This window comes from Eschrichtius robustus, chromosome 12 (assembly GCF_028021215.1).
Source record: "Eschrichtius robustus isolate mEscRob2 chromosome 12, mEscRob2.pri, whole genome shotgun sequence".
Lineage (NCBI taxonomy): Eukaryota > Metazoa > Chordata > Mammalia > Artiodactyla > Eschrichtiidae > Eschrichtius > Eschrichtius robustus.
This window is the reverse complement of record NC_090835.1, coordinates 78,427,600-78,452,642: the sequence shown is the minus strand read 5'-3', so window position 1 is coordinate 78,452,642 and position 25,043 is coordinate 78,427,600. Positions and strand designations below refer to the sequence as shown.

General features: G+C 44.8%; 1 protein-coding gene and 1 non-coding gene across 3 annotated transcripts in view; both read left to right on the top strand.

The window, feature by feature from the left end:
- Positions 1–14,611, top strand: part of CLIC5 (chloride intracellular channel 5) — a 158,731-nt gene extending 144,120 nt beyond the window's left edge. For both annotated transcript variants that reach the window (XM_068558471.1, XM_068558472.1), the window contains exons 5-6: positions 5,602–5,786; positions 13,550–14,611. In XM_068558471.1, the coding sequence (XP_068414572.1) occupies positions 5,602–5,786; positions 13,550–13,717 (353 nt within the window). In that variant the 3' untranslated portion in view covers positions 13,718–14,611. The remainder of the gene's footprint in view (positions 1–5,601; positions 5,787–13,549) is intronic.
- Positions 14,612–18,717: 4,106 nt separating this feature from the next.
- On the top strand, positions 18,718–18,790 carry TRNAE-UUC (transfer RNA glutamic acid (anticodon UUC)). Its single transcript has one exon. It is a non-coding gene; the product is annotated as a tRNA-Glu (tRNA).
- Positions 18,791–25,043: the final 6,253 nt, after the last annotated feature.

The following is a 25,043-nucleotide window of genomic DNA, read 5'->3' as shown; positions in this document are numbered from 1 at the left end:
AAATTGTATTCTTTATGACAGCATCTACGTTTCTGCTCACCTGGCCCACCGCTCCTCTTCCCCCACCTCCCATAACTCTCCTGGGCCATTCTGCGGCTCCCGCCCCCTCCTGTCTCCTGGATCTTTGGCCCTGGGCATCTCACGGAAGAACAATTTGACCTCTCTTGGTTTCTAACGAAAGCCTTCTTTCTCCAAAAGGTGAGGAAGAAGTGATAGTAAATTCTGACTATTTGATTTTTTGTTGTTGTTGTTCCCATCACATTTTCATTCATGCTTAAAGCTATCGAATATCAACAAGGTGAGGCCATCTTTGTATTTTCCCTCCAAGAATATGTGATGGCCAGAAACATCTCTGTTGCGGTCTCCCTCAAACCACAGCAGCATTTTTTGTTTTTTTTTTTGCATCCTTTATTTTGACATGGTCTCCAATGAGAAGATGAAAATAAAAACTTCATTCAGCCAGCCAGGTATTTCTCAATATCTAGATATTTCTTCCTTCATAGGCAAAACCCAAATGGATTTCTTTCTTCACCCAGATGTTTCGCTATCACTGAGGCAATGGGACAGCATTGGCCCCGAGTACAGGCAGAGTTGCTATTTGTTACTGAGGAATGATGTAAAGGGCCCTGGTAGGCTCTCTCTTCAGAGATTACTCCTTCTAGAGCCAATCATGGTTACTGAGAGCACCAAGGATTATAGCTAAAATCAACCCATTAATAGCAGAGTACAAATATGGTATCAAATAGCTGGAAGCTAGGACATGAGGAATGCTATCCTGACAGCCACACTCTTGTCAGAGGATAAGGGTATGTGAGAAAGGTCTGCAGTATGGAAGGAAGATGACAGGCTGGGTGGACCCCCAAGGAGCAGTGGGCCGGTCCTTAACGTCCAGACATGGCCTTGCAGAGTAGAAGTTTTAGAATCCAGCAGCCCTGGTTTTTTTTTTATAAATTTATTTATTTATTTATTTATTTTTGGCTGTGTTGGGTCTTCGTTTCTGTGCGACGGCTTTCTCTAGTTGCGGCGAGCGGGGGCCACTCTTCATCGCGGTGTGCGGGCCTCTCACTATCGCGGCCCCTCTTGTTGCGGAGCACAGGCTCCAGACGCGCAAGCTCAGTAGTTGTGGCTCACGGGCCCAGTTGCTCCGCGGCATGTGGGATCTTCCCAGACCAGGGCTCGAACCCGTGTCCCCTGCATTGGCAGGTGGATTCTCAACCACTGCACCACCAGGGAAGCCCGCAGCCCTGGTTTTAAATCCTCGTTTTGCTTTTAATTCATGATAGGATTACTCTTTTGAAAATATTTTCCCGAGTATATAACTCTCATCTGTCCTAGGCCTCCATCAACTCCATGAGAGATGAGGGTTACTATAGAAGGAATTCTAAGAAAGAAAAAAGAATTTAATATTTAGCTTCTGATATTCAAAATAGCATTTTCAACAAGACAGTAGCCTTGCAAGCCAAGCTATTGTCTTAAAATGTTCTAAATGCCTTTTTCTCTCAATTTTAGCACATCAGGAACCAGGCCTGGAGGACTCAGCTCACAGGGAGGATAGCTGCTCTGTGGTTGATGGAATCTTTGGCATAGGAAAGTGAAACAGGGGTTTGGGGGTTGAAGCAGGAGAGAGAGGCAGGGAGGCAGGGAACTAGAGACGTGTCTGGGGAGCCCCATGGGGTGCTTTGCTCGGATATTCTTCCCAATCAAAGCTTTGGACAGAGGCAAGCAGCATCCCACCTCTGACCACCAGCCAAGGGTCAACATCCCCACGATTACTCTGGAAGGATGTGGAGGGTCAGCGACACTGAGAAGAGACAGAGCCCCTGTGGTAGCCTCTCCAAGCCTTCCACCCAACAGACCTCAGGATTCCCATCTCCCCAGTGCCAGGAGGTTCCAGGATCCTCCTTCCCCACCCCCTCCCCATCTACTCAGGGGGAAGAGAAGGGGAGAGGAGGCTCTCTGAGTAACGGAGCATTTTTATGCAAAAGAGACTGAGAATCCCCTAGAGGGACTATTTAGATTATTACATCAACTAGATTCTAATCCAGAATGGACTAAATTAAAGTTGCCGTTCTCCCATGACCCACGGGTTGGGAGCTTGTCAGGAAGAGCAAAGGGGTTAAAAACAAAACAAGGTACGTTTTTCATGGTACGTCCCAGGAGTCGTTTGAACAGCCTGCTGGCACAGGCCTGTGTGCCTTGGATGGGACTAAGACTCAATGTCTTTATCTGTTCAATGGGGATGAATAATAAGTCTCATCTCAATAGCTTCGTTGTGTATATTTAAATGATCAGTGGCATAAACACCCCTGGTCCACTTCAGAACATCAGTAGGTGTATTTCGTGCTGGTGCTGGGGAACAGGATTCGAGCAGGAAAAGGAACACAGCAGGGTACAGGGTGCCCGCTCTGTTGTAGGCTCCCAATGACCACCATCTCCTTCTCCACGGGAGAGGTGAACAGACCCCCATCCGGACTGCAGACCATGATCAGAGGTGGACCCCTGGTTCTTATCTGTCTGCAAGTTCACATGCCAGAGAAAAATAACATACGAGAAACTGAGAACAGCAACCTGGGCCCACAGGGCTGCTCCTGTCCTTTCAAAGGCCACCTGTGACATCTGCTCGGCTCCAAGTGAATTTTGAGCCCCCAGGGGTCTGCATGGCTCTTTGCTCCTTGATATCCCCGCTGCACAAAGCATGCCAGCAAACCAGGGCTGAGCCCTGCTTGCAAGAGCTTGTTGGAGGCTGAGTCTTGGCTCCCTGGTCCCCATTCAGCCTCCATGCCTGGGTAAGAGTATATTATTTTCTTAGCTCAAATTGCCGTTTCCAAGTCATTATTTCTCTACGATGAGAAAACAATATTGGGTCTTATGTAATATCAACCTCAGTGAATCTGGAAGTGATCATGGAATGGGTGGATTTTTTTTTTCCTCCTTAAAAAAGAGAAAAATAAGTTTGAGATTGTTTGCATATGGCTGAGAATATTTATGAACTATTCCCCTTGTTTCCTCATCACATATTTTACCCAGTGTGTTTGTGTGTGGTACGGAATAAATCTTTACGGGAAGGGTGGGGTGGAGAGGGGAAGAAAGCAGTTCAAGGACCGGGGATCCATCAAGTGCCTGGGACGTTAGTGGTCCCGGGTCTCGGGGTCCCCTGGCCTCAGGCTTGCTTGCTGCTGTCTGAGGTTCCCCCACCCTCCCCGCCCAACGCCGTCCTGCTACTCAGAGGAAGTCTTTTGGAGGGAGGGTTTCAAATGCCAACACAGAAGGAATTAACATCTTCTTGTCGCTCTGGTTTCTTTCACATCCCCTTCACTCTCACCAGAGCAGAAAGTTTAACAGCAACGGTTTCATGACCTGGGTACCATCAGCCAAAAGAGATCATTAAATTCTACAGATGCCAGATTGAGCCGGGGTCAGAAGAATGAATGAGTTGGCAGGTAGGGGGGAAAGAACCAGCAGAGAATGTATTGGTGCTGGCCTTTGTCATTCAACAACACAGCAGTGTGTTAGCACACAGGCACGTCGAGTCTATCTCCCTCTGGCCCTGCCTCTCAACACAGCTTGTCACCGAGAAGGATCCCGAGGGAGGGTAAGGGACAGGGCTGTGGCTGGACATTCAGTCAGTAAGAGAAGCCAAGCTGCAGGCCATTGAATTTCCTCCTCTAGGGACTGGGTTTCAGAATTGGAGCTTAGAATCTCTCGTGCTCTGCCATTGCCAAACTTTACCCTTCCACCTTAAGAGACGGCTGGAGAGAGTTGAAATTTCTCCAGAACTATCCTCCCAAAGAGCTTCAGTTGCTGTTCCAGGCCTCTCTTACCAAATTTCACGTTTCCAAGACTGGGCACTCGGGCAGAGACCTGCTCAGGTGTCTGGGGGCATTTGGGGTTAGAACCTGCAATGTCTCGTATTCCATCAATGTCTCTTTCCCTCGGATGATATCAGCTCATCAAATTTCAGCAGGCATTCTATCTGATTTTTCCTTTCTCCATTAGAATCAAGATTTTGTCATCATCTCCATAACTGAAAGGGGTAACGGGATTTGTGGAAGCAAACAGACCCAATATAAATCACAGCTGCTTCCGTGGGCGTGAGCTGGGGTGCTAAGTAGTGTTGGCGCCCTCTGCCGGCGCTCTTGAACAGGCTTGCAGTCCCATCCGAGTCTAGACAATTACTAAGGGGAATACAAGCATTTTTCCCAGCCCCGCTCACTCTATTCTCCCAAACTGGAAACACAAAGCAGATGATGAAGTCCAAGTTCAAATGCCAGGGAGAAGGAAGTGTTGAGAAACCGCATCCAACCTCCAGCCTGTTTTCAAATGTTCCAGTAAGCGTTCAGTTGCTGTATCTTGGGCTGGTGTCGTTTCACTGTCTCAGACAAAGTCTTTCTATGAAAAGACGAACACGGGTTATGTGAGGAGGAGCTAACAGAAGGCGCGTTGGGGAAAAATCTGAGCAAGAGCACGGTCCTGTGGGCTCTTCCTCCAGAGGCAGCTCCCTCCTTTTAGCTGCTGAAATTAACACCCGGACTGATTCCCAGCATCTCGGTGTCAATCTCTAAACCAGAGTCTGGAAAAAACAGTCATTAGGGGGTGGGGCTGATGACACAGGCGCATTGGCCCATGACCTGGCCAGCCATCTCCTCCAGCTCAGGTGGACAGTTTCTAGGTTAGGGTTCTCTGACTGGAGTGGTCGGTGAGATTCCGGGTGGAATGACTCTGGGTGATAGTGATTTTCTATAGTTGCTCTTTCGAGTATTTTGTTCTGTTCTTATACGTAAGTGAATTATTTGATAGATAATCACTGGGGCAAGACTGGAAAAATCTTCTGCCACGTTGTCTTCCTTCGGATTTTCACTCTTTGAGCTGTATCCATGACAGGTTTCCATGCAGGCAGGGTTGCACATCTCTGGCGGAGCCTGCTGCCCCGTGCATTGGCCATTCCATTTTGGACCACTCTGATTTTTAGAACAACCCCTCTAGATTAAACGCAAGGATGCCTCCTTGATACCCGCTAGTTCTCTGGGGGCAGCCCCGGACGTGGGTACTCACTGGCCTAGGTCACGTCTTCCTGGAAGCCTTCACACCTCTCCTTCTCAGGTTGGGTTAGCCATAGCTAAGGCTGCCCCCAAATCTGGTGCCTCTCTCTGTCCTAGGACCTCTATGCAGTTGTTATTTACTTATTTAATAGTTCTTTCTTTCTACAAAATTATTATGCGGGTTAACTGCGGAATATCGGCAAAATTTAGATGAGCAAAAGAGGAAAATGAAAACTGACAATTATCATTGCATCTATTGGAGAGGGGTACTGTACAAGCTTTGATAGATATCCTGATGGTTGTATTTCTGTATTTATATGATCTTTTCCAAAAACAAGGATTAGCGAATGTTTATTGTTTGGTTAAGGTTTGCTTTTTCAGGCTGTTTAATACTCTTCTATGGCATCGTGTACCTGGCTGTCAGGTACTCTGTAGTGTGGGGGGAGCCGGTATGATGAGGGGGACAGGATTCTGGATAAGCTCCTTTGCTCTGAAGACCCCGTGGCTGTATCCAGCGGCAGGAAGGTTGACTAAAGGCACTTCTTTTGCTGTTCCATGCCAGCCCTTGAGCGAGGCCTGACCAAGGCACTGAAGAAACTGGATGACTACCTGAACACCCCTCTGCCGGAGGAGATCGACGCCAACACTCGCGGGGACGATGACAAGGGCTCCCGGCGCAAGTTCCTGGATGGAGACGAGCTGACCCTGGCCGACTGCAACCTGCTGCCCAAGCTCCATGTGGTCAAGGTAAAAGCGCTCTATCTATCCGCAGGTGCTCCCCAGACCCAGCTCCATCAAAGGCCCGGGTCACCTGTGGAGGTGAGGCGAGGACAGTTCCGCCTGCTGATGGAGAGTCAGAGCTCAGAAGTCACGCGAACCGGGACCCCAAGTCAGCCTCCGCCGCGTGCTGGCTGTGTAGCCTCTCTGAGCTCCAGGTTACACCTGTAACATAGGCATACATTGTTTAACTAGGGCTGTTGGGAGACTAAGTGTGGCCTGAAAGTGCCTGCCATATTGTAAGGGCTCAATAGGTAATAGTTGCTATTATTGTCCTGTTATATATAGTTATATATAGTCCTGTCACTCCACAGGCCTCTTCCTTACCTCTTCCTCATAGGTTTTCACTGGCCACACCCCGACGTCTCTATTAAGCGTTCCCTCATATGCACGTTTGCTTTGTGGGCAGATGCACCTTCTGATTCCCTGTAGCCACTCTCTGGGGCAGGCAGGCGTCTTCCTCATCTACCAGTTGAAGAGCTGGAGGCTGCAAGAAGTGACAGCATTTTCTTGCTACTGCCACACTTACTGATCACGGTTAACCTGCAGTGTAATCCTTTTCTACGCCAGCCTTAGGATCTGAGAATTGGAAAGAAGGGGGAAATTCTGAGGTCACTCTAATCTCCCACCCCAAAGTGGACCCCTTCCTGTGTGTCTGTGACAGGCTTCTGTGCAGCTGTGACTGCACGTTTCTGATGACGAAGAGCCCTCTGCCTACGGAGCCAGCCCTACCATTTTGGACGGTTCCAGTTATTAAACCATCCTTCTTTATATGGAGCCCAAACGTGCCTCCCTGCTCCCTTGGTTCTCTGGAGCAACACGAAACAGGGCTGCTCTCTTCATCTCATTTGAAGACAGCAGTTGTGTCTCCCACATTTATCTAAACTCTAATATTCTCACATCCTTTTTTTCATTTTTATTTTTTTAACCATTTTATTTGTTTGTTTTAAAATCATCTTTCTTGGAGTATAGTTGATTTACAATGCGTGTTAGTTTCAGGTGTTCAGCAAAGTGATTCAGTTATATATATATATATATTCTTTTTCAGATTCTTTTCCATTATAGGTTATTACAAGATATTGAGTATAGTTCCCTGTGCTATACTGTTGTTGTCTATCTGTGTTATATATAGTAGTGTGTATATGTTAATCCCAAACTCCTAATTTATCTCCACCCCTCGCCCCCCAACTATCCCCATTGGTAACCATAAGTTTGTTTTCTATCACATCCTTTTCTGACCCTCACCAGACCAGAGAAAATTACAGTGTGATTGTAGAGCTAGACTGCTCTCTACTTTTACATGTGTTAATATCTTATTGTCTCAGACAAAAAGCTCTGTGAGGACAGGTCTTCTCTAAGCATGATGGTGGGTATGTGATAGCCCTTTAATAAATACTCATTGATTGACCATTTGATCACCTAGCTTGTGATCCCCAGTTTCTTTCCACCTGTCACTAAGGAGAATCAGATTCAATCATTTATCAGCTGGATATCTGCCTACTGGTTTTCAGCTGATGTCCTGAGCTGGAAATCAGAGCCCTCCAATCAGAACACACGCCAGCTTGAGTTGAAATGTTAGCTGTGCACACACTGGTGTTCCTGCGGGACACGTCAGGGCTGGAGGCTGGGAGAGAATCGCGCTTGCCAGGGCTGATGGGCAGAGCAAATTCAGTCTATTAATAGGAAGACACTTTGGGTTTGGGCCAAGCCAATGGTCACTGGTAGGTCCAGCCAAGCTATATGTCTTTGAAGTTATTAATTACTGCACGCCCACCCAACCTCCAAAACATCTTTTATCCTCATTTCCTGAGGAACAAGTGGCACCATTAAGGGTGATATGATTCTATCAGTCGCACTGTCAGAGTGAGGTAATGGAAAGAACCCTGTTCTAGAAGTCCGGAGACCCAAGTTCTGGTCCCGTGTATGCCACCATCTAGCAGCAGGAGCTGGGGCAGGTCTTTCACTCTTTTGGGGAATCATTTCTCTCATGCCCAAAAGAAGAGATGTGGATTACATTCCTTCTCGCCTCTTCCCCTCACTTCCATCCCTCCTCCTCTCACTCACACGTGGGTTGACCACCCACTCAAGAATCACGCGTCTGATCAGGTGAACAAATGGATCTTCCAGGCCCCGGGCTTTGTCCTCTGGTTTCTCCAGTTCCTTCCAGCCCTGGACGACTAAGTTACACTCCTGTCCTGGGATGAAGTTCAGTGTGTCATTTACTTGCAGGAGCTGGGGATCGGAGGGAGGATGGCCTGCGAGGGGACAAAGGCTGGGCATCACCTCCCGTCTCCTTGGATTTCTGCTGACCCAGCTTATCAGATCCCAGAACCCTGGCAAACCTCTGAAGTGTGGAAAGCGCGAAGGGGGAGCCAAGTCAGACCTCCAGTTTGGCTTCAGACGCCGAGGCTTAATCTGGGCTGGGGGAGCTAACTGTTTTCATATGAAAGCAAATTCAGAACATGAGCATGGAGGTTCCTGCGGACGTCAGAGCTTCTGCCGTGTTCATCCTCTCCCTCTCTCTTTCATTGGCTCTCCTTCAGTTTGTCTGCATCCTTGGAGGCTGAGCTGCTCTGGCCCCACTGCTCACTGACAGCCTGGTTTGAACTTTAATTGTCTGGCCGCCTTCTATTCTCATCTCCCCACATAAGCCAACGTGTGAGGAAAGAACCAGCTCTGGCCAAGGTCATGGTGTGCGGATCCGGGCAGGGAGGGACACACGGGACCCTCGTGGCTGCCGCTGGGACCCTCGGCCCCTGGACCCTCACATGGCACAGGGACCTGTTCAGCTGCTGAAGCAAACAGGAAGGGAGCTATATATATAAATACAAATATACATTCATAAGTTGCATCTCTGCCGTTTTCAAGCTCATATTATATATATATCCTTTAAAAACTTGAAAATACATTCCAGGATGTAGAGACTTGAGGCTACCCCATGGATCAGTTGATAATTTTGAAAAATATTTTTTGATCGATGCCTTGACCTTATTGTGGACTTTTTCTTTCTGTTTTTTTCCATTTTTTAAGTTGAAGTATAGTTCATGTACAATATAAGTCACAGGTGTACAACATAGGGATTCATGATTTTTAAAGGTTACACTCCACTTATAGTTAACTATAAAATACTGGCTATATTCCCCATATTGTACATCTTTGTAGCTTATTTTATACGTAGTAGTTTGTGCCTCTTGATCTCCTACCCCTATTTTGCTCCTTCGCTCTGGTAACCACTAGTCTGTTCTCTGTATCTATGAATCTGTTTCTGTTATATTCACTAGTTTGTTTTCTTTTTTAGATTCCACATATAAATGACAACATGCATTATTTGTCTCTCTGTATGACTTCTTCCATTTAGCATAATGCCCTCCAAGGCCATCCATGTTGCTGCAAATAGCATTATTTCATTCCTTTTTAAGGCTGAGTAATATTCCATTGTCTATAGACCACATCTTCTTTATCCATTCATCTGTTGGTGGACACTTGGGTTGCTTCCATATCTTGGCTATTGCAAATAGTGCTGCTATGAACACTGGGGTGCATGTATCTTTTTGAAATACTGTTCTCGTTATTTTAGGGTATAAACAGGAGTGGAATTACTGGATCATATGGTAGTTCTATTTCTAGTTTTTTGAGAAAACTTCATACTGTTTTCCACAGGGGCTGCATCACTTTACATGGTGTGGGCCTTTTTCATTCACTCTGGCAATTTCTAGCTGCTTCCCTTGGTGGAGCCTCCACCCCTGTGTGGATTTTCTCATTACCCAAGACAGCCTTTTCTAAAGGTTCACGAGCAAACCCAAGGAGCCGCCGTCTTGCAGCAAGCAGAGGGCACTGCTAAAAGGACCCTGATTCCATCACCTGTGTTATCGGCCCCACCTATGCTAGACAGACATTGCCAGGTGGCTTCGGTAGTGACCACCCCAAACCAGTTATTTTAACCGAGATAATATAATATGAAGAAGTACTAAGTACTAAGAACTAGGAAGACAAAACGTACCTTGAGGTTCCTCCTTCAGGGCAGCAGGGCAGAGGGAAGAGGTTGGAATGATCCAAACTTGAACTATACAATACCCAAGACATGGAAACAACCTAAATGTCCATTGACAGATGAGTGGATAAAGAAGATGTAATATATATATATGTGTGTATACATATACGTACATATATATATGCAATGGAATACTACTCAGCCATAAAAAAGAACGAAACAATGCCATTTGCAGCAATATGGATGGATCTAGAGATTATCATACTAAGTGAAGCAAGTCAGAAAGAGAAAGACAAGTACCATATGATATCACATGTGGAATCTAAAATATGACCCAAATGAACTTATCTACGAAACAGAGTCACAGACAGAGAGAACAGACGTGTGGTTGCCAAGGGCAGGGGTGGGGGAGGGACGGACTGGGAGTTTGGGATGAGCAAATGCAAACTAGTATACATAGACTGGATAAGCAACAAGGTCCTACCGTACAGCACAGGGAACTATATTCAATATCCTGGGATAAACCATAATGGAAAAGAATATGAAAAAGAATGTGTAATATGTATGTATAACTGAGTCACTTTGCTGTACAGCAGAAATCAACACGACATTGTAAATCAACTACACTTCAACAAAATAAATTAAAAAACAAAAAACAGAAAACTTGAACTCCATGAGGGATCCTGCAGAGCTACACCTTGGACCTCCGAGGTGGGGCGCTGCTTAGCTGGGGCTGAGAACAGAGTTCAGAGCGGCCCGTGGGGCTGGGACCCAAGCTCAGTGGTGGGCTCACGGTTGTGTGCCGGCCTCTCTGAGCTGGTGTGAGGACAAGGGTCCTGCGAGCGTTTGCAAAATGGCAAACTGGATTCAGCTGCCGCTACTGGAGAAAAGGAGACTCTCACAGGAACAGGAAACCCACAGGAAGGGGCCAGTCCCTGCTCCCTCCTCCAGACGCACAGCCTCTCTCTAGCACCCCCTGTTGTCAGAACCTCAGGGGAGCTGCCGGCAAAGCAGAGGTAAGCTTTGCAGTCCCAGTCTCAGCATCACAAAGAAGCCGGTGCAGCTACACCGGTAGGTCTGGATATAAAGCAACAGTAGCTGAATAATTGGCACAGGAGGAATTCTGAGTAGAGCTATTCCTTTATCATTTACATAAGGCTGAGTGGCAAAGTGGAAAGAATTGGATTAGGCAGCAGAGACTGCAATAAATATTAGTGACTAATAGAAAATTACAGATAACAGATACTGGTTGAATTAATTATTTTCCTGTGTAACATTGTATAAACCACTAAATCTCTTGGGACTCCGGTTTGCTCATTGCAAAGGATCTTCAGGCTTTAAAGTTAAGTGATCATATACGTTTGACACTAGATGCACTCTGTCTGATGTTCGGATAACAAGATGGTAAAGATTAATTACAACTTTTTATTGAATCCCTCCCTGCTTGTTTAACCTCTCTCTGCCTTATTTTTCTCATCTGTAAAATGGGAATATAACACACTCTTCCTTGTAGATTTATTTAGAGATTTCAGTAGCTTGCCAAGTGCTTAAGGCAGTGCCTGGTGCAGAGCACAGAGGGAATAGATGTTTGCTATTGTTGTTACCCTTATCAACAGCATTACTGAGGTTATCAAGGGAGACAGAAATGAAGAAGCTGCGGTTCCTGTCCTCATACTGCTCACAATCTAGGGAAGAGAGGGAGGATATGAACTGACTGTCATTCAGAGTAGAATAGAGCTTAGGGCCGTAATGGAAGTTCAAAACTGATGGAGGAGATCGGAGCGGGGAAATGCATCCTCCTTGGAATGTGGTCCTGTCTATGCGACTGAGCTGTTCATACAATAGGTCATCGGTGTCTCTCACTCAGAACTGCTTTCTGAGGGAACCCTGCACAGCACTGGTGCCCAGATGAAGATGAAAGCCCGGAGTGGCTGGTCTTGGGGGTTCCCTGAGTGGGAGGATCCCTGGGCCAGTGATCTGGTGACCTCTTTGAAAAGAAAGCAAGGAAAGGAGTCAGAAGTCAGTGCTGTAGGAGAGAGGCTACTCTTTGCTCTCTCCCCCCCCAGTTCCCGAGGGGTAGAGGCAAGACTAGCCAATGTGCAGGCCCCAGTGCCCAGCGAAACTAAAAGGGTGCCCATTAAAAAAGTCTTCAGTTTCCAGATGTTGACAGCAGAGAGTTAAACCAAGAGCAGGGCCCTTCTGAGTGTGAGACCCCCTGTGACTCACAGGTCTCACGTCTTCGAAGCCCTCCCTGGCTAGAGAGACCTTATTAAAGAGACCACGCAGCCCCTACCTAGGAAGGAATGCATGCAATGGGCAAAAGGTGGGTCTCAGATGAATTCTGACAACAGGTCATCTTTCTTGAGCACTCAGTATGAGCCAGCCCCCCCCCCCAATCATTTTATGTGTATTAACTAATTTATTACTCCAAGGTAGCTCGTCTTATTACCTCCATTTTAGAGGAAAAGAATTTGGGGCTCAGAGAAGTTAAGTAATTAGTCCAAGGTCACACAGCTGTCAAGTAGTGGGGTCAGGATTGCAGATCCAGTCAGCTGGGATCCAGAGCCGACGCTTTTAACCACTATGCTACTGTGTCTCTCAATACAAACACCACTTCCCCAGAACGCCCAAGTCCACAGCCCCGAGTGTGGTAAACTAAGGAGAGAACAGAAATCACTGTCTGTTCACTCCCACATACCCTGAACCTACATATACATTCCTATACCTAACTCCTAACTTACGTTTTATGCTTTGTATTCTCTTCTGTAAATAAGGATGCTTCGTAAAACAAAGTGGATAGGGAAAAAAGAAAAGAAAAAGTTGTCTATAATTCTATCAAGCAGACATAACCACTGGTAATAGATTGGTGTATGTACTTCTAGTCATCCTACGTATTTCTCCAAATGCCTTATACTACACTTCAAACTTAACGGTCTTTCTTTTTTTTTTTTTTTAAATTATCTATTTATTTATTTTTGGCTGCATTGGGTCTTCGTTTCTGTGCGAGGGCTTTCTCTAGTTGTGGCGAGCGGGGGCCACTCTTCATCGCGGTCCGCGGGCCTCTCACTGTCGCGGCCTCTCTTGTTGCGGGGCACAGGGTCCAGACGCGCAGGCTCAGTAGTTGTGGCTCACGGGCCCAGCTGCTCCGCGGCATGTGGGATCTTCCCAGACCAGGGCTCGAACCCGTGTCCCCTGCATTGGCAGGCGGATTCTCAACCACTGCGCCACCAGGGAAGCCCTAACGGTCTTTCTTGAAGCGTTTTCCAAGTCACTGGGATTTCCTCTGCAGCATCGTTTTCCATGGCTCTCCAGATATGTATGATAACGTATTTATCCATTCATGTGTTGTTGGACGTTTGTGTTGGATACCATTTTTTGCTATTCCAAATAGTCCTACGGTCCTATGTGTGTAGCTAAATCTTCTTGTACACCCGTGGTATTTCCTAAGGAAAAAAATCCCTGGAAGCAGAATTACTAAGTCAAAGGGCAAATTATATTTGCTTGAGAAAATACAATACAATAAAAATAAATAAAATATAAAATAAATAAGATAAATAGAATAAACAAAATTGCATTAAAAAAGGCAGCACTGCCACCTTGCGTGACAAGCATCTTGCTGCTGGCCCCTTGGGATGCATGGAGGGTCTTCCCGCTGTGCACACACTCGGTCACACCACTAACACCTCCCCGGTGGTTTGTTTCATGCTTTAACACCATCTCCATCCTGCCATCTCTGTTGTAGATTGTGGCCAAGAAATACCGCAACTACAATTTCCCGGCTGAGATGACGGGCTTGTGGCGGTACCTTAAGAACGCCTACGCCCGGGACGAGTTCACCAACACCTGCGCGGCCGACAGTGAGATCGAGTTGGCCTATGCGGATGTGGCCAAGCGCCTCAGCCGATCCTGAACTTGGCCGTCTTGCCCCATCACTGCTGCAGAAAGACTCACCATCTCCCCAAGGACTCCAGCTTCACAGACTCCTTTTCCACGTCACCTCCAGAAACTTCTGTTTTTATCAGGCCGCATCTTGCTGGCATCATTGGAACCCCAGCCTGCTGTCTTTGATGAAGGTCGGCACCATCCCCATCTGATCAGGCAGGAATCTGCAAGCAGAAATGAGAGAAACGGTCAAGCTCTCAGCCTTTCGGGCCTGGGCTGGGTTCAGTGTGTTTGGGGTCGGTGCGGGAGAACGAACCCGTCTGTGGGATGGTCACTGGCCCCTTTTGCCAATATCAAAATATCTCCTAGGCTGCGTTAGACACGTGCAACACCCTGTCCTCATCCACTCTCCCCTTTGTCAGTAACTCCAAGGCCAAGGCCAGATGCCACCTTAGTTCTCATTAGAAAGAGATGCAGTGCTTTGTTAGGGGGAGACAGAGGGTGAATGGGAAGAATGGAGCAGGTGTGGATTTGGGCGTCCGGCAGACACACCTCCACTCACTCACCACTTTCTGGCACTCCTGTCACTTCGGGCACTGAAGGCCAGATTGGAAAACTATTTCAGACTCAGTCTCAGTTCGCTGCAGTGCCAGGCACAGTCTGATACTATCAAGTACCTGGCTTGATGCTGATCTCCATTTTTATCTGTCCAGGCCTTGCCAGGAAGGGAAATTGGCATGTAATTCCAAGCTGGGGTGACTGGGAAGAAGAGGGGAGGGGAGCAGTGTCAATGCCAAAAGGCCCAAGGGGTCTACCAGCCATGGGGTTTGCTTGTGTACGGGAGTGGTTTCACTGGAGATTACATGCCTGGGTTTGACTGTGTTTATCCACGAGTGAATTTTGGTCTCTGAGAAAGCAGATGGGAGTGGGGGGGGGGGGGTGGAGGGATGGGTGAGGATCCAAAAAGGTCTTTAGGAGGCTCAGTGGTTCCCGGGAATCTTTTAGATAGGTCTTCTCTCTTATGATCTAACTAAGCCTTGAACTGGTGATGTCATGTAACTACCCACCTTATAACAAAAATCCAAGAATTGGCCAAAAATGACTGTCCGGTCTCTTCAAGTTGTTGCTGGATGTGAGTCTGCTAAGCCGGGTGCTCTCTGAATCAACTGTAGCCTCCGATGGGTGAGAGATACGTTTAGGAGGTGGCTTGATCGCGGAGGCTTAGGAATAAAGTCCGTGGGCCTTTCTGATTGGGAAACCATGTGGTTTAAACTCGAACAGAAAATACATACGCATCTGGGTAGATTTTCCTACCATCTGACTCAATTGCCAGATGAAAAAGAAGAAACTGTTTTTTAGCTAATATTTCGCTCTGTAGTCGTTCTCCTTGAATTTCACCTCCTTAAAAGCTCACCCTGCTTGAGCACGGGGACCTGTGCAGAGGAAACGAAGAAAAATGAACTAGTCATCAGCTCCCTCTTCCCACGAACACCCTGGGAGAAAGTCCACTCGCCACAGACCCTCACCTTCAACAATCCTTCCTTCTGCGTTGCCTGTTGGTGGCGAGTGAGGCTCCCAAGTGCCCGAAAGCCCCAGGACTTGGCTCACTGCTCAGTGAGGGCAGGACGGCACAGGGCCTTCCTGTAGAAACATCACCAGATTCTAACCCAAGCAATCCCCGGACCTGCCTGCCTCCAGGGATCTCTGGAGATAAAAGGGGCCCACTGATCAGAGCCAAGGAGAGGAAGCAGGAGGGTCTCCTTTAGCCCAGGGAGGAAGACGACATTTCTCAGTGAGACATCCTATAAGCCTGAGACCTTTCAAAAAGCAGAAGGTCAGGAAATTCTAATAAGCACAGTGAAAAAGAAATGTTTAAAATTATTTTTAGCAGTAGGGCTGCTTGGATTTCAGCCAAGATCAAAACTTGTTTTCTTATCTGAGACATAATGACCAGATTTTGTTAATAAAGACATGTTATTCCTTTAAAAAAAAAAAAAAAAAAAAAAAAGCAGAAGGAATGGATGCATTTTCACCTCTAAGGGAACCTTTCCACAGACCCCCTGGTAATTTTGTCCCTGGAGATGTTTGAAAAGAACTGGTAAGGAAACAGTCCTTTTGACTGTAGGGAAAAGCCCCAAACGGGCCTCCTGGGAGGTGAAAGCTTGAATGATCCCAAAGGTCTTTTAAGTAGTGTGAAATCCTGTTGTCCCAGAAATCCTTCCCTCAACGTCACAGCACAGGCATGATGATCTAAGAGGCAGTTTACTTTCCTGAGACCCAGAGAGGCGCTCTTCTTAAAGCACATCTGAGAAGCATAGACAGCCAGCGACAGAGAAAACAGGCGGACGCTCAAGTGGAGTAGCTCCCCCAGAGGAGTTTTTGCACACCAAGACTCTGCTTTGATATTCAGAATTCAGCAATTGGTGAGTCTTTAAACACAGCCTTTAAAAACAAGCAAGCCAAACCAAATCAACATTGTTGCTTCTAGATGTTCCTTCTGTTGTTGACTTAGTTTTACATAAATAGCAATATTAAGGCACAGGGGTGGGGTTGGGACAGTTATAGGATCCATCGTAACCACTTAGAAGAGGGAGAGGAGTTATAGATGGACGGCACTTTCTGGTACTCAATCCAGGACTATCTTTTTATTGCAACAGGAGATTATCATGTGATGCAACTGACTATTGATTTAAAGCTTTAATGTCTATGACCAGATTTATCAGAATATTTTTAAATAATAATAATATTGCCTTATGATTATTTATTTCCAAAGAGATTTTTCTCCAGATCTTTCAGCCTCCCTGGATTTTGGCCATGACCTTGTCACATACACAGCTTATCATCTCCCAGCAACAGTGTGGAGAGGTCCTTAGGTGTCCCCAGAACCAACTCAGGGAGTATTGATGGTCTGCAGTTTGACCCTGGACTCCAGAGTGTTAAGATGGGAGGTGACCTTTGTCATTGGTCTGGAATGCATATCGATGCCTCAGAAAGCATCTCAATGACGCTGAAAGGGGATTTATTTGGGTTAAGATCCTGTTTTACTCTGGATTTAACGCTCTCCTTCGACTTTCACATCACTGTGGCTTTTTTGGTGGAGTAGCATAGTTGGGGAGAAACAAGAATCATACTCAGAACGACTGTGTTGAATTTACCCATCTTCTCAGTCCTGCCTGCCTCTCAGGTGGCCCCAAGAGGGTATGGGATAAGAATTTAATAGCTATAAAAGATGAGCTGGGTCAGTAAAATCTGGATTGGTCCAGAGCATAGTTTCTTCTATCGCACGCCTTCATCACCTGACAATTCAGAATCACAGGCATGAGTATGGCTGTCTTGTTTTGAACAAGGATACAGCTACCTGGCACCAAGCTCATGAGCTGAAAAGTGAAACCCACACTCCACTGGGTTGTTTGACCGCAGGATCTCAAACCGGTTTCAGCTTCCTAGGAAATGGCACTGTCTTCAGCGTTCACTTCTCGTGCTGGTGGGGCCATTGAGGAGTTTGATCTTTTCATTAGAAAGGGGCCATGGCAAGAGTGAGGTTTCCTGGGCTGAATTTTCTAGCGCTGAATGAAATAACAGAAGCTCACAACACCTGTGCCCACTGGCCACTCTGCAGAAAGACAAGACCAAGCATCTTAGAATTGTTGCAAAATGCATCATGCCCAGAATGGACCCTGAAGATCTAAGAGTCTTAGAAATCAGCAAGGTCTGGACAAATAGAATTAAAAGGGAGGCAGAGTCAGGAAAGTGCAGGTCTGCCTAGTAAGTTTTTCATCAGGAGGAAACAGGGAGAGTCTGTCTGAAATTAAGTTGGTCTAGGGGCAGCAGACATCCAGTAGGTACGTCTGTGGCTCCTATTTCCACTGACCAGGAGCCAGTTCAACAGCAGAGGGAATCAAGATGCTGGTGTCTTCCTCCTTGGAAAGATGAAGCATTAACTCATGGTTAAAACTAAGCTCGATGATTCACAAGGGATCACTTTCTTATTTTTTATGTAACATTAACAAGAACCTAAAGCATTAGGGAAAGGAGTGTGCCTGTGAAGCGTCCTGGTTCTGATGTTAGGACAGAAGTGATCACATCATTGGCTTTGGGACCCTTCTAGCACACAAGGCCCATTCCCTTCTATCCACTGCTCTTGGCATTTAATGCAAACAACACGTGCCCTCCTATGAATGCATCTTCCTCTCCCTTTGTCAATATTCTCCTCCCAGTTTAGTTTCAGGATACTTTCATTTCGTAATTAGGTATGATCCAAAGTGTGCATAATCTTACTTAATGTTACTCAAGGAAATGGATCCAATGCTCCCCTCCCCAACCAAAAATAAAATTAAAAATTGCCTCATTGTAGGGTTTGGGCTAATCTGTGTTTCTATAAAAGCAATCTGTTTTTTGGCAAAATACAATTTTAAGGATACAGTTGTCTAAGGTATTTATGTATAATTAGAGATTTTGCAATATTGACTATGCATATATTTAAAATATAAAATATCCAGCTGATGTTTGAATTTGTCTATCTTTCCTGACCACCTGCCTATCCCATTTTGTAAGCTGGAGCGCTAACTAATTTAGCAAAAGAAGCCTAGCTTTTATAAAAGATCAAACATTTCATTTTATAAAGACGCTCCCAATGATGGTAACTTGATTTTTCTCAAGACCTTTAACTGTGGTGATAAAATAACAGGTCTTGCTTTCAAGCCTTAATAATGTAAAATGCCTTTTAATGAAGATATTGCTGAGTGTCTTCCTCATGAATCTGAACTGGTTATAAATTTGTTTTCCAGTCTTGATTGATATTGACTGATTCAAATAAAGTTGGTTTATTTTCAAATATTACAAAGGCGATCATCAGACTTCTTACTGGAGGTGGGGATTTCCTATGCTGTTTGAAATGTGTACGAAATACCTCTTTTTTCCCCAAACGTTATTTTATTTTCCCATTATAAAAGAAAATATGTTCATTCTTCTTAAAAATCAAAAGCAAATAAAAATTACACAACAATAAAAAAGAATGAAATAGGGAATTCCCTGGTGGTCCAGTGGTTAGGATTTGGCACTTTCACTGCCGAGGCCCCGGGTTCAATCCCCGGTTGGGGAACTAAGATCCCGCAAGCCCCACGATGCAGCCAAAAAAAAAAAAAGTAATAAAAGGAATGAAATAATACCATTTGCAGCAACATGGATGGACCGAGAGATTATCATACTGAGTGAAGTAAGCTAGACAAAGACAAATATCATATGATATCGCTTCTATGTGGAATCTGAAAAATAAAAGATACAAATGAACTTATTCACAAAACAGAAATAGACCCAGAGACATAGAAAACAAATTTATGATTACCAAAGGGGTAGGGGGGGAGGGATAAATTAGGAGGATGGGATTAACAGATACACACTACTATATGTAAAATAGATAACCAACAAGGACCTACTGTATAGCACAGGGGACTATACTCAGTATTTTGTAATAACCTATAAGGGAAAAGAATCTGGAAAAGAATGAATATATATATATATATATATATATATATATATATATATATATATATATATATATAAAACTGAAGCACTGTGCTGTACACCTGACACTAACACGACATTGTAAATCAACCATACTTCAATTAAAAAAAAGAAAAGAAAAAAAAAAGGAGGAAGAAGAACAGAAGGAAAAGCAAAAAGCTTGTGACTCAGCCATCCAAAAACAGATTTTTATTTTAGCAAAGCTAAATATTCTATCGTGGTGCATGGCCCAGGTGAAAAAAATATACTGACGTTCCTTCATGGGTCTTATTTCAATTTCCTATGTGTATTGTACCTGAGAGTGGGCCAGCAGTGACAGTGTAGGTGCGATTTAAGGAACACCTTAAAAGACTGGTCTATGTGCACCCAAAGCTCTCTCTTGGCCCTCGGTGGCCTCGCCCTATCAGCTTTCCTGGCCTGAAATTCCCACCCTTAGCATCATGTCACTGACTCTGGATTAAGGTCCCCAGAATCCTCAGTAAGAATTTACCTGTAGGGGCTTCCCTGGTGGCGCAGTGGTTAAGAATCCACCTGCCAATGCAGGGGACATGGGTTCGAGCCCTGGTCTAGGAAGATCCCACATGCTGCAGAGCAACTAAGCCCGTGCACCACAACTACTGAGCCTGCACTCTAGAGCCCACTAGCCACAACTACTGAAGCCCGCATGCCACAGCTACTGAAGCCTGCATGCCTAGAGCCTGTGCTCCGCAACAACAGAAGCCACCGCAATGAGAAGCCCTCGCACCACAACAGAGAGTAGGCCCCGCTCGCCGCAACTAGAGAAAGCCCACGAACAGCAACGAAGACCCAACACAGCCAAAAAATAAATAAATTAATTTATTAAAATAAAATTAAAAAAAAAATAATTTACCTGTAGTCAACGTAGCACCTGAGGAGGACCTCTGTGAGCATTCACACTGCTGAAAGGTGCAAAGCTCCCGGAAGTCCTCTGTGCTCTCCGTGCTCTGTCAGAACAGCTTCTCATCCCTTGGAAGAGATCAGACCCTTGACTCAGGGAATAAGTCCTGGTGGGAGAGGCAGCCGGCAGCTCAGAGAAGATACTGTTGGTGGTCATCTCTCCATCCCGACCACCCCTATCTTCCTCTGGTGATCTCTGATGGGGTCAGGAGTCCACTTCCCCATTCCTCCCTCCTCCCCACCTGCCCACTCTTTCCCCACCCTCCTGTGACTCAGGTGAAAATGGTTCCAACCCCAGGTTCAGGGGTGAATCGTGAATGGTCTGAGCCTGTCCTCCTGGCTGTGGTTGGTTTCAGAGTGGACTCTTGACCAAGTTTCACCCAGTGTTGTGAGGGGAGGTTTGTTCAGGAACTGCTGAGAAAGATTTCCTTGTTTTTCAGAAAGTGACTCCCTAAGTCACTGCCTCTGGTGCTCCCTCGGAATGTGGGTGTGAGGTCTGGAAGTGCTGCCGCCCTCTGGAGACCATGAGGGCCAAGCCTCTGGCAAAGGTAGTAATACACCGCAAAATGCAACAAGAGTGGAGAGAGCCTGGGTCCTTGATGGGACCCCGAGCTGCTGAAATGTCAAACCTTGAGACTGCACTTCTTGTCCTGTAATACATCCTAGACTGTTTGAGGATGTTTATTGCTTATTTGTTTATTACTATGAGTGGCCAAAACATCCTAAGTGGTATATTAGCCAAGTTTGTTGTTGCTGTTAATAGCCAGTTATATCATCAGTTTGTTCACCCAGGAGGTGTTCTGTGTTTCTATTGTTTGCGTGCAGAGGGTCTGTTCTACAGGCTGACCAAGGGCTGGGAACATGGGTCCTCATCTCTCTGCATCTTGTTTCCTTCCCTATGCTATGACAAAACCAAGGGGCAGGCGAGTGGCAATCACTGTGCTTGGCACTGAGGAGAACTGCGCCTTGTTCCAGAGAAGCTTCCAAAAGGTGGACTTGGAGATGAGAGCATCTCATAGACTCAAAGGTGTTGTGAGCCATGTCTTTTTTACTTTTATGTCTAGTAGCTTAAGATTGCCAGAGTCCCCAGTAAGTTTTGCCTTGTGGGGAAAGGCATGGGGTATCAGACGAGAGAGGTAGGAGGCTGAATATTAAAAACAAGGAGATCAGGATTTTAATCGTAGGTCCATCACTTAGTTACTGTGTGACTTGGCACAAAGTCCCTTTCTGAGTCTCAGTTTCCCCCAGGGGTTATTAAGGCCTCTTGCCTATGAGATGATGAAATCCCTGATGAAGAGTATTTATGAATAAATAAAGGGTTATTTCAAGTGGAATGACATTTTGGCCAATTGGAATCTTCAATCTGTTGGAAGATCTCACTGTAGTCTTTAATGGAAAGAGATGATCACCAGAAAACACATGGATACTAGGAATGTGTGTGTGTGTGTGTGTGTGTGTTGGGGGGGTGTCTTTTAAAGTAAATTTCAGGCTATTTTGGAGTCAATTCCCATCCACATCAGCCTCCTATCTTTCTCATCTACACTGAATGAAATCATCTAGATGCAATGAGAATGACTGTGGGCCCTGCAATTAGGTTCACTGAGCTACAGTTATTTATACAGAAAATAAAGCAGACTCAAGTTTTGGAAAGATTTTCAATATAAAGAAAGGACATTTTAAAAAATTTGAGTTTAACCCGTCTTTAACTAGAATATCTCAATGTCCCAAACCTTCAAACCAGTGAATTTGTATAGGACTTGGAGCCTAGACCACACAAGATGCATAATACAAATGTCAAAATAGAGACCAGCATAGAATCGAGTCCAGATCGACCTGTGGCTTGGTTATATGCCATTTTGTAGCTACTTGGAATTGTTCCCTGTGTGTCAATCACTCCTCATAGCCCCTTCCCCAATGAGAAACTAAGCTCCTTTAAGGACTGGAACGTAGGTTATCCAATTTTTGTGCCATGCCTCACCTGTCCAGCACTCAGCAAATATTAGATGCTCAAAAATATTTATCAGTGGTTGATTGGAGAGTCATGAGACAGTATTCGAGACTTCTGGTTCACCTCGGATCTCACTCCTCACTTCCCTGGAGTCCCTGATCCCCACTGTATCATAATTCTGAAAATAGAATGATAACAGAGTCCAGGACAGAAATGCATGTCTGTGTTTGTTAAGTATGCTTTCATTATACATCTGAAGAATGGATCCTTCTAATACAGTCTGTACAGCGCTTATCTGTCTGAAAAGATGAAAAGCCGTCTAACGCACATTGAATCGCATGGTTGTGATTAGGGAATGATTTAGCCAGTTCCCCAAGTTGGCCACAAAATTCTGCCTCGATTTGGTGTACTTAGAAATGGATTAGAAGTTTTGAAATGAGGGTGACTCTGGATGCTATAGTCCTGCAATTATCTGGCTCAATATGAGTTAAACAAATGCATCTTTTTTTCTGAATATATGTTCATTAGAGAAAACTTAGAAAATACAAACTAGCAGAAAAGAAGAAACTAAAAGAATACCTGTAACCCCTCCACCAGGAGATCACCACCTTTAATTTACACATAGTTATCTTTCTAGGCATTTTCTAGTGAGATTGAAATATAAATATAAACAATTTTTTTTAACCAAAGAGCTATTATTGACAACTGAAATCAGAGTACTTTCTTGTCTCTATGATAAACAGTTATGAGCAAAACATATATTCCTGTTTCTGTGCCAAACTATACTAGGACTAGGCACAAATAACCTGCTATTTGCTCCAGAAAATACTTGCTTACTTATCAAGATCAACAGTTTGCTCAACAATGTTTGTTTCAAGACCGTACCTTACTGTGTCCGTCAATCCAAAGCTGTTATGTCATATATCGTTCAATCCCCACCAGTTCCCCACCTGGTAAGACCCACCTTATAATCAATCACTCAGCTCTGGCGTAAAGCCCTGTAAATATCCTCCTCCTGCAGCTTCCACTTTCTGCTCTACTACTAAGACTCTGTATTCTTCTTTATTGAAATAAATCTAATAAACTTAGCTTTTCTCAATCAAGTTTTTCTAGTGTATTTTTTGTTTTGTTTTGTTTTGGTTTAGTTTGGTTTGGGTTTTTTGGGGGGGAGGGGTGTAATTGTCAGCTAACACTCTTTATACTGTTTTTTTAATGTTTTTTTCTTGCTTATATAGCAAGAACATCTTTCCAAGCCCCTTTTCATCTATGACATCATTCTTATGTATCAATCCATTTAACCAATTCCCTATTACTTGGTCCTTAGGGTATTACTAATTTTTAACTCTTATAATCAATGCTATAATGAAGTTCCAGTCGGCGAGATTCTCTGTTACCTCTATTTTTTCCTTAGAATAGATTTCTGGAGGTGAAATTGCCAAATCAAAAGGCATGCAGATTTTAAGGCTCCTGATACATACTACTGCTAACTTTGCCTCCAGATTGTTCCAACTTATTCTCTCGCCAGAAGAATATGAGTGCTTATATTTTCACATCATTGCCAGTATTGGGTTGTATTGTTTTTCAATTCTTCTCAATTTGAGAAGTGAAATATATCTGACTGCTATCTATTTATCTACTTGTTGAAGATCTCTCCCAAGTGCACAATTCCATTTTCTTTACTGACTTTAGGTTTTCTCTCTCTTGGAGAGCACAAGAAATTGTGCTCATTTCTTCCTCTGTAATTCAGTTGCTACATCCCCATGAGGCTGCCACATCATGGAATGAGTTGAGTATAAACTGTTTCTTGAGGAAGTTGCTGATCCTCTTGTGACTTCTTGGTATAGTTTTAAAGTAGAAGGGGAAAAAAATGTAGAATTCCTCCTTTAAATAAAAGAAAATTAAAAAATAAAAAACACATCCTTACTTGAGGCCACATAAGATTAAGCCAAGTGTGCCCCCTGCCAGTATCGTCTTCAGGGTATTGGGAACATAATATGGGAAGGTGTATTTGTGTGTTGGTGGTGGGGGAAGACAGGGGGTCCTTGCTGGCTTACAGCTTTGGAAACATTAGTATTGGACTTGTGAAGTGTTATTTTCTGCTAGAAATTTCCACAAGAAATTCTCACCATTCATTGAGCTTTTGACCTTCAGAATAAGGTTGGGCCCACCCTTAGGGAAGATGAGTGTGGATAAAGTAAAGAGAAAGGAAAATGGCAAGTTGGCAGGTGCCCCACTGGGATTTGTAAAAGTGTGGTAGGAAAATGACGAGAGAGAAAACCTGAAATCCAGGTCTGTATTTCTAGGGTAATGGTCTCCAAAGTACTGTGACATCTAAAATAAAACCCAAGAGACAGACAGATCTTCGATCTTAAATCCTAGATTAATTAATGGGGAAAAGACACTTGACATTCACCCGGAACCAAAGGACTTTTGGAAAATGGTGGTCTTCAGTCTTTCCTTTCACACCCACCACATTCTCATGATCACATGACTCCTTGAGCACAATCTCTTATCACAGCGTCAGTGATTCTCAGAGGGATTCTCAAAAAAACAAGCCCAGATGGCACTAGCTGGCCCTTAATTTATCAAGATGCCATATAACCTGAAAACACAAACTAGGAGAAAGATGAGGAATGGGAACAAGCATGAGACCCTAACTGAACCACTATATAAATAAAGACCACAACAGGGCCAAGTTCAACATCTAAAAGAGGCATGGAGCCCAAAAGCTATGATGTGGTTATTTAATTCTAGAAAAGGGAACTACCTGAGGGTGTTGTGAGGGGTAGTGAAAAGAGCAGTTAAAATGTAAATCGCCCACTAGACACTATTTTAAAATGTTTTTTTGGAGTACCTTACAAGGAGCTCCAAAGTCAATAATAAAAGACCCTGGTCAATGCATCAAGGCAGGAAGCCTACTAGATAATCAGTGAGACCAATTGACCCAAAGCTGCCCTGGGAGATG